At 54.9% G+C, this 9,673-nt stretch overlaps 1 protein-coding gene across 1 annotated transcript in view; it reads right to left on the minus strand.

The window, feature by feature from the left end:
• The window catches only part of LAMC3 (laminin, gamma 3), a 63,437-nt gene that overhangs the window by 32,339 nt on the left and 21,425 nt on the right, over window positions 1-9,673 (minus strand). Inside the window, 6 exon segments of the mRNA XM_010856944.1 lie at window positions 35-148; window positions 2,650-2,786; window positions 5,898-5,996; window positions 7,241-7,358; window positions 7,439-7,726; window positions 8,179-8,273. Coding sequence (XP_010855246.1) covers window positions 35-148; window positions 2,650-2,786; window positions 5,898-5,996; window positions 7,241-7,358; window positions 7,439-7,726; window positions 8,179-8,273 — 851 coding nt within the window.

Below are 9,673 nucleotides of genomic sequence, written 5' to 3' on the forward strand. Positions count from 1 at the left end.
CATGGGCAGCCCCGCCCCTGCCTGTGCCGGGTACCTGGTGCTGTGAGCTCCACCTCCTCGTCCTCTGGGTCCAGGAGGAGCCCCCCCGGGCTCCATCGTGCAGGATGTCCTGGGTCCCCCACGCTTCCGGCCCGCCAGCCCTCGGCTCCTGGACAGCAAACACACACAAGCCCCCCGTGAGGTCCTGGAGGGTGACCTCTGCCCCCTCCCCCTTCACACCCTTCCCTGGGTCCCTAGGATGACCCCCAGAGGCGTGAGTGCTGCCTGAAACAACAGGACCCAGAGAGGGAGAGACTGCCCTAGAGACAGGCCAGGTGGGGGTGGGAGCCGGCCGGGACCTTGCTCTGTGCCCAGACCTAGGCAGCTTGGAGCCCCAGCCCAGATCAGGGCGGGATTGTGGGATGGGACGGGGCCCTGAGAGAAGCTAGAAGCTTCAGGGACTCACCTCTGATGGGGCAAGGTCATGGCTGACCTCTGAGCCCGCCCTGCCCCATCAACGGACTTTGAGCACATAACAGGACATGGCCCCAGAACCCCATGGTGAGCCGTCTCTAATGAGATCGGGCTTGATCTGCTTTTCTGGTCTTCAGAGAACTCCCTCGCCTGTGACCTCACCACCCCTGTCCTTCCAAGTGTGTGTGCCACGAACCTCACTGCACCCAAGGAGGCTCCCTGGTTAGGAAGTGGCCAGGTGGGGGTGGGAACCCAGTCCCAGTTCGGTCCACTTCCCTCCCCCGACCCCAGCAGTTCACCAAGCAGTCAGGCACAGAGCAAGTGGCCTCCAGGGAAGACTCTCCAGAAGACAGTTGGAAAATAGGGTGGAGACCTGGGGCTCCCAAGGGGTGAGGAGGGAGGGAAGAAGAAAGGGAGAGGTCAGAAAGAGGAAGTCCGGAGCTCCTTGGTGCTAGGCTCGGTGCTAGGCTAGGTTCTGCCCCCTTGCTGGCTGTGTGACCCTGGGCAAGTTACTTAACCTCTCTGAGGCCAGGTTCTCATATGCAAAAGCGGGGCAATGAAGTACTTATGGCCCCAGTAGCAGTTCTCAAAGTTTGTCTGAACACCCTGGGAGATCCCTAAGACTCTTTCAGGGGCGTCCATGAGGTCAAACAATCTTTTTAGTAACATTAAAATGTCATTTGCATTTTTCATTCTCTTTCTCACGCTGAGAACTTTCCAGGAGCTACAAGATGTGTGATATCACAACAGACTAAATGGCAGAAGCCGTGGTAAGAATCAGCTAACTTCTATTAAGCCAGAGCTTAAAGAGGTGTGCACAAAGGTAACATGAGTAGCACCACTCTTCTCAAAGGTTTTTGTCTTTTTTTTTTTTTAACTTTTTGGCCACACCACGATGGCATACATATGGAATCTGTTTCCCAACCGCAGATCGCACCTTCAGCCTCTGCAGTGGAAGTGCAGAGTTCTACCTGCTGGACCACCAGGGATGTCCCCAAGTTTTTTGTCTTTTAAAAAGTTATTTTTCACAGGCGGAAGTTATTTTTTTGTTATAAGTGTTCTGTGGTCATTTGTAAATGAATTGATGCACAGATACTTTAAAATTACTGTTCTAATGTTTAATATAGAAAACACAACCCACATAAACAAAAGGACTTTGAGATTTTCTCTGATTTTCAAGAGCATAAAGGGATCCAGAGATCCAGAAGTTTGAGAACTGCTGGCTGAGGGTGTTTGTGAGATCACATGGGATGCTGAGGCTGAATCGCCAAAGCCAGGGCCAAGTGAGAACAGATTACGATGCTCTCCTAAGATTTTTAAAACAAGTCCCATCTGATGCTGACATCCTTGACTCTGGGCCAGGTGACCACAGGGCTGTCCCCATTCCAAGCCCCTCTCAGTCCAGCAGAGGGCGCACTGCCCCCTGCATCTGGGGCGCCCCAGAACTGGCCCTGAGGCTCTATCTCCCTGGAGATGCTGGAGGTGGGGTTGGGGGAGGAGGTTCAGTCGGGCATGGCTGGGACCCACTCAGGCTATGATGTTTGGCAGAGTTCAGAGCGCCACTGCTTTCCTGCTGTAAAGAGCCACCTGGAATTGGGGACCCTGGACCCTGGACTCAGAAAGAAGGCCGTGCACGGCCATGAAGAGCAAAACTCAGGAGCTGATGAACCTGGGGTGCCAACAGCTAAGCTATGTCACCTCTCTTTTCTGGGTCTCGGTTGCCCCATCTGTAAAATGGGAATGAGAGTATCTATCCGCCAGGGAATCCTTCAGGTTCTATGCATGTAACAAGCTCAGCAGGGTGTCAAGCATACAGCAAGTGCTCAATAAATGGAGGCCAGGGGACCAAGCCTGGATCCCCAGCGCTAGGATATACCAAGGGGTCCGAGGAGGAAATGAAAATCCCCCTCAGACTCCAGAGGCTGCCATATACCCATCCCTCCCCTGCTCCTACTAGAGACTGAGGGAGTAGGCAAGGACTGGAAGGGAGCCGGGGTGCAGGAAGGTGCTGGGGGTGCAGAAGGGCACAGAGGGGCATGGCCACTGTGTGGGCCTGTGGGAGACGCCGGGGCTGGGGCCTGAGGCTGCCCCTCCTTTCCACCCCCCTCATCACTGGATGTCCCCAAAGCAGGCCTGCCCATCCCACCTGGGCTGGCAGCAGAGCCCTCGGAGGCGGCTGCGGGGACCACTTCTTACCCTGGCGGAAGTCGGAGAGGATGTGGTGCTCCCGGAACTGGGCAGCGGCCACACACACCTTGGAGTGGCCGTAGCAGAAGCAGCTGCTGCAGCCGGCGGGGTTGTGGGGCTGCAGGTTAAACGCACCCGGACGACATCTGCAAGGGAGGCAGGACACGCCCCCGGGGGCCTGTGAACTGGCTACGTTCAGGGAGCCCAGCTAGACCAACTGCAGCCTGGAGTCACTGGGGAATTTTCTTTAATTTCAAATTTAGAGAAGGGTTGCAAACATGACAGACACAATTCCCATGGCATCTTTACCCAGCTTTTCCTAATTGTAACATCTGACCTTACCAGGGTGCGCTTATCAAAACCAAGAATTTAACACTGATTAATGTTATTTACTGAACATTGGAGAAGGAAATGGCAACCCACTCCAGTGTTCTTGCCTGGAGAATCCCAGGGACGGGGGAGCCTGGTGGGCTGCTGTCTATGGGGTCGCACAGAGTCGGACACGACTGAAGTGACTTAGCAGCAGCAGCAGCACACATTATTAGGATTTCTCCCCGTTTCCCACAAATGCCTGTTTTCTGCTTCAGGATCTGATCCAGGGCATGGTGGTATATTTCACTGAATCTTTACTCTCTCATCTGTAATAGCTTGTAGGTCTTTCTTTGACACTTTTGACAGTACTGGTTAAATACTTTGCAGCATGCCTCCATTTGGGTTTATTTGAGGTTTTTCATAATCTGACTGGGGCCAAGGGTTTGGGGGGAGAAAGTGCCCTTCTTGTCACATCTTACTGGGGTAACTGCTACCCGTGTGATGTCCTGATCATGTATGATGTCACCGGTCATGTATGACATCACTGGGGATGTTAACCTTCACCGCTTGGTTAAGGCGCTGGCCACCAGGTTCCTCCACTGTAAAACTGCCATATTTTAGTTGTCAAAAGCAAGCCACTAAATCCATCCCAGACTCAAGAGGAAGGGAGTTAAGCTCCACCTCTGGGAGGGGGAAATAATCAAAGAATTGTGGGCCTATGGTGAAACCACTAGAGTGGGTAGGAAATTTCTGGGCGGGGCACAGGGTATGAGGAATCTTAGTTCCCCAACCAGGGGTCCAACCCACGCCCCGTACTGTGGAAACTCCAAGTCCTAACCACTGGATCTTCAGGGAAGTCCCAGTCATTGGTAAATTTTTTGAGGGAGATGTTTGAGGGCTATGCAAATATCTTGTTTCTCCTTCAATTCTGCCCATGAATTTCAGCATTTATTAGGGGCTCCGGCCTACAGTGACTGTTACTCTGATATTCTAACTGTGATTCTGTATTCCCCTCATTCCTTCTCCACTTCTAATTCTTCTGTGGAATTCTGCTGCAAGGAGGATTTGTCCCCCTGTATTTATTTATTCAGGCATCTATTTATGTCAGTGTGGACTCATGGATATTTATTGTATTCTTGGGTTATAATCCAATATTGTTATTATTTATTTTGTTTCAGCTTTGGGAACTCTTCCAGGTTGGCGCTTATGTCCTTTTGACACAGGCCCCCGTCCTGGTTTGGGGCTTTTGGGGGTTTGTTTTTGTCTGGTTTTGTTTTTAAGCACTTCTCTGCTTTCTACAAAATGCTTCAGGCTCATCTTGTATTTTCTCAACCCCAGCCTCAGAATCAGCCATTTTCCCAATGAGCCCTGCAGATGCCTTATACAAATGCAGATTCCTGGTTTGCACGATGTTGGGGGGGTTGCCCAGAAACCCCATTCAGACCAACCCAGGTGGAGGAATCTGATTCATGAGAATCTGCCAGTTACCTCAATGCTGGGCTGCTCCAACAAACCTGTCACCCAGTCCTCCCATTTCACAGATGGGTAAAGTGAGGCTGAGAGGCGAACCTCCTCAAGGTAGAGGCAGTGGAATAGAGTTAGTGGGATCTAGCCCTCCAACTCCACTCTGTCTCCTTAGCTTGAGAGGTCTTACGGGAGGAAGACCCAGAAGGGTGTCCACCTCCCCCTCCAGGACCCACAAGCCACACGCAGACAAGGTGAGGAAGAGGCCTGGGGCTGGCCAAAGTGAGAGTCAAGGCTGGGCATCTTCCTGACCCAGGAGAGGCCCAACATGATCTGGCAATAGTGGAGTCCACAGTGTACTGCTGGGCCAGGTTCTCCCACATAGTCTGTGGCCAGAGGATCAAAGAGGCCCTGGCACGCCCCATGCTGACTGCAAAGGTTTCAGAGGTCAGAGACGAAGCCAGGAAGAGGAGACAAGTATGCCCAAGAATATAAACCAACATTTGTCCCCCAGCCCACTGCTGGGGCTAGGAGGCCCAGGAACACCTGAAGCAGGAAGTTTAGGGAAAAGCCCTTCTGCCTCACTGAGCTTTAGAGGCTCCATTTGTACCACGACAGGATGGCAAAGATGGCAAACAAGCTTGAGTCTCAGCTCAATTGGTTGGAGCTTCTTGGAGCAGGGCATAGAGAAGGATTCTAAGGTTACAGTAGAGCTTGTGGTAAAGATTGCTGTGGTCCATTAGTGATATCTGCCCTGGGTGTGAGATGCGAGGGTTATAGTAGTGCTCCATTAATGATGTCTGTGCTGGGTGGGAGATGGGAGGGTTGTAGTGGCGCTCCATTAGTGATGTCTGCCCTGGGTGTAGGATGGGAGGGTTGTGGTGGTGCTCCATTAGTAATGTCTGCCCTGGGTGTGGGATGGGAGGGTTGTGATGGCCCTCCATTAGTGATGTCTGTGCTGGGTGGGATATGGGAGGGTTATAGTAGTGCTCCATTAATGATGTCTGTCCTGGATGGGAGATGGGAGGGTTGTGGTAGTGCTCCATTAGTGATGTGTGCCCTGGTTGTGGGATGGGAGGGTTGTAGTGGCACTCCATTAGTGATGTCTGTCCTGGGTGGGAGATGGGAGGGTTGTGGTAGTGCTCCATTAGTGATGTCTGCCCTGGGCCGGAGATGGGAGGATTGTGGTACCAGTAAGATGTGGTTGCTATCCCTGGATTAGATGATCTCTCCTATCATTTCTAGCTCTTTCTTTTCAAGAAGATGTATTTTCACAGCTTATGAACTATCAGTGGTGGTGTGTCACAGGATAAGCAGTGTCATAAAGTCTTTAGATGATTTCCTGGGTGTCAGATTCGCTGTGCTCTAAGCAGAGAGCCAGGTGGTGAGGTTGCCCAAGTCTGGGAGGACCATGCCCTGTGCTTCTCCCACCACCACCGAGGTCACTGCCAGCAGGCTTATTATTGGATCAGTTCACCCACCTGTCACACAGGCTGCCTTCCACGTTCTCTTTGCAGTGGCAGCGCCCACTGCGGGGATCACAGGTGCCCAGGCTGCCCGCAGGATTGCAGGTACAGGGTCTGCCAAAGAGACAGGACAAGAGGAGGGTGTCCAACGAGAGAGCTCCAGAGTGGGAATAGCCCATCCTCATTGGAAGGAATCTCTCTATCCTTCCTGACGCACAAGAGGAACAGGAGGCAGGCTGACCCAAGAGCCTGCCCCCTGGCTTCCTCTGAGCAAAGGAAGTGACCTATTCACTCACCTGAATAGCTAACCATCTGCCCCCTCCCACCCACCTATCCATCCGTGTGTTCATTCATCCACTCACTCCCCCATCTGTGCATCCTTCCATCCACTGATCCACGTATCCATCCTTCTATCCATCACCCACCCACGCACCTGTTCTCTCATCCACCCATCCGTCTACCCATCCATCTGACAAGATGGATGTCCTCACAGAGCCTAGAGTCCAGTGAGGATGGACAGCAAACAGGTAGATGCTGGACTCTGATACAAGCTATGGAGAGAGAACATACACGAGTCCATGGCCGCACCAGTGAGATGCCTGGAGTGGGGATGAAGTTGGGTGATTGTACCTTGGTTGACAACTAAAGAATGAGTAGGACTTTGTTCAGACACAGGCCAGGGAGAGGTGGCAGTGGGTGTTGAGTGAGGGGAGAATGCTCTGGGGTCATAGAAGTGGCATATGCAAAGGTCCAGAGGCCAGAGAGACCCTGCAGAAGCATCCCGGTCCCCACCCAATGACAAGTGTTATGCTGGAACCACTGGGTATTCTATGAGAGATCTGAGCCTCCCCTACCTTCCCAATGCCATTTCCACTGCCTTTCAAATATACAAGAAGACTGCTGAAATTAACCAAAGCCAAATTCATTTAAAAGTGCTTTTGAATTTATAATGGCTTCATTTTCTTGGTCACTATGTATTTTTTCAATCAAGTGATAGCAGATGTGTTAGATCCCTCTTCTGAGGTCCAGACCCCAGCAGCCCCTGCCTGTCTCTGTCCCCATCAGTGCCCCTCCCCACCGCGAGCACTGCAGACTCAGCGTCTTCCTGAGTTGTGTCCCCCTTGCTATGAATGGCTTTCCTTTGCCAAGATGCCCAAAGCAGAACCTCGGGGGTCAGCCTTCATCTCTGCTTCCTCTTCTGCTCCCTGGTACCACCTTCTATCCATCTATCCAAATGCCCATCAACTCTGCCTTCTGAGGGGCTCAGGAACCCCCACTTGCTTCCCGTCACTCAGCCCAAGTTCATTGCCATGTGCCCTTGCTGGACCATTTCCACCTACCACCCCCGCCACTCTCACCTGCAGCCGCCCTCGCTGAGCGAGTGGAACCCAGACAGGCAGCCGTCACACTTCCAGCCCATCACCGTGGGCTTGCAGACGCAGGTGCCCAAGTCATCGCACTGGAGGCGCAGGGAGCCTGGGGAGGAAGGGCACAGGGCAGCAGGGGCCCGTGGTGGTGGGTGAGGTTGGGGGGGCGGGGCAGTGCGGCTCACTCACCTGCTGGGTGGCAGTCGCAGGGCTGGCAGGGCGTCTGCGGGCTCCAGCGATAGAAGTTCTCCTGGCAGCGCTCGCAGTGCGGCCCAGCTGTGTGGGCACGGCAGTGCAGGCAGCGGCCACCGTGGCCTGAGCTGCGGAAGAGCTCCCGGTCAAAGGTGCACTCCTCAGAGTGGCCGCTGCAGTTGCAAGCTGTGGGCAGGAGGCGGGGGAGGGTGTGAGTGTAAGGCTGTGGCATGTGGTAGGAGGGGAGCAGGTGCCGATCAGCCTCCTTGGTGAGTGAGCAGGCAGCTGGAGGAAGGTCAAGGATGAAGGAGGAAGGTCAAGGATGGAGTTCAGGCCTGGCTTGATCAAGGATCTGGAGACCAGGTGGTTGATCTTCCAAAATAGGACACTCTCAAGAAGAAGAAGAGAGGCACTGTTAATAAAATACACCCAACACAGGACCCTCCCAGCCAAGCCAGGACATACAGTCACCTGATCATGGATCACAGACAGGTTACCTTCTAAAGTAGCAGCCTGGCTCCCCCTGTGGACCCCCCAAGCCGTAATGGTGTGTGAATCTGATCCCCAGTGACCATGAGGACACTCAGAGGCATGAAAAATACAAGTCACCTTTCATTCACTCATTAATACATGTTTTCAAAAAACAGTATGTATCACGGATCAGCTCCGTCTTGGCTCCCATGGTGAGCCCAGCGTGGGGCGGACCCGTGAACGGTAGGAGCCCAGTTCCTGCACACGGTCGCACTGCTTGACGGAGGACAGATGCAGCAAGCAGGTGAACATCCTGCAGGGGCGGGGCTGTGACGGGAGAAGCAGGGAGGCTCCAGCCTTCCTGGAGGAAGAGCAGGAGGGAAGTGGGAGGGCAAAGGAGGAGGAGGGGAAGGAGAGGGCCTTTGTGACCCAGCCAGAGGAGCAGGCTTCGCCCAGAGTGGGGGTGGGAGGCGGCGTGTCATTGTGCAGTGTGACGGGAGGGAGAGGGGTGCAGGGGCAGCTATGAGGTCAAGAGGTCAGCCAGGGCTTGATCCAGGAGGCTGGGCAGTCAGGGTCAGTGGACTTCACCTTGGAGCAAGGACTTCACCTTGGAGTGGACGACTGCAATTGCATTTGCATTTGAAAGTGGTGCAAGCAGGGGATGGGGTGAGGGGGTTGAGAGTGGGGAGGTGGGGTCTTAGCCGCTCAGAGGAGGGGTGACTGGCTGGACCATGTATTGGCTGTGCAGAAGGACACAGTTAGCTGGGTTGGAGGGGCGTGAATGTGATCAAAATCGGGGCTCAGGGTTGCCTGGACTTGGTGGGTGAGAGGGGTTAGGCATACAGCCCAGCTTCCAGGCTGGGAGGACAGAGATGTGACCTCAGGGGTGAGGACACAGCCTTTGGTGTCCCCACCATGGAGTCAGCCCCAGACTGGGAATGGTGAGCCAGCCAGCTTCCTTGGCTCCAGGAGGACTTCCTGGTGGAGGCAGGCCAGCGAGGGCAGAAGGAACTCATTAGGGCCACGGTAGCCCTGGGAAGCTCCTGCAGACAGCATCCGGTTCCGTGGAACAGACCGTCCCCTCCCTCCCCGCTGGGTCTCTGTGTCAGCAGCCCAGGCCCAAGAGGACAGTGGGTCCAGAGGCCGAGCCATCAGGAGCACATGCGTGGGAAGATGTGCCTCCCACCAGCGTGGAACCAGGTGGGGTCTGGTGCCCAGCGACAGCCAGCTGCACTTGGGAGCCCCGAGCGTCAGATGACTGTCGGGGGAGGGGGAGGCAGGCAGGGCTTGGGGACACAGTGAGGCTAGAGGGGGCACGCCAGGCGGCGAAGAGCCCCCAGCGGGGAAGGTAAAGCGCCACCAGCCTCTGCAGCGTGCGTCTCTGAGGTTAGGCAGCCCCGGCCACATCACACGGGTCGGGCATCCCAGGGCTGCCTGGGGGCCTGCAGGAGAGGCTGGGTGGGCAGGTCGGCACCCTCCCAGGGCCCGGGGTGGCCTGGCTTTGATTAGCAGCTGCGGTTGGAGTGGTGAAAACAAAGGAACAAGTTGGGGGTCCTTTTCAGCCCTCCCGCCCCGCACGCCTCAACTGGGAAGACTGGGTCTGGGGCTCTGTGTGTGGGGGCAAGGGCTGAGGATCAAACGCCCCGTCCAGCTCTCCCTCAGCTCGTCCTGGTCCCTATGTGGGGGTGACAGCCCCAAGCTGCTGCCAGCCCACCCAGAAGCAGGGCTGGGGGCTTGGTTTCCCAAGCCTGCAACCCCCCT

The sequence above is a fragment of the Bison bison genome, unplaced genomic scaffold, assembly GCF_000754665.1.
Source record: "Bison bison bison isolate TAMUID 2011002044 unplaced genomic scaffold, Bison_UMD1.0 scf7180017864375, whole genome shotgun sequence".
NCBI classification, from domain to species: Eukaryota; Metazoa; Chordata; class Mammalia; order Artiodactyla; family Bovidae; genus Bison; species Bison bison.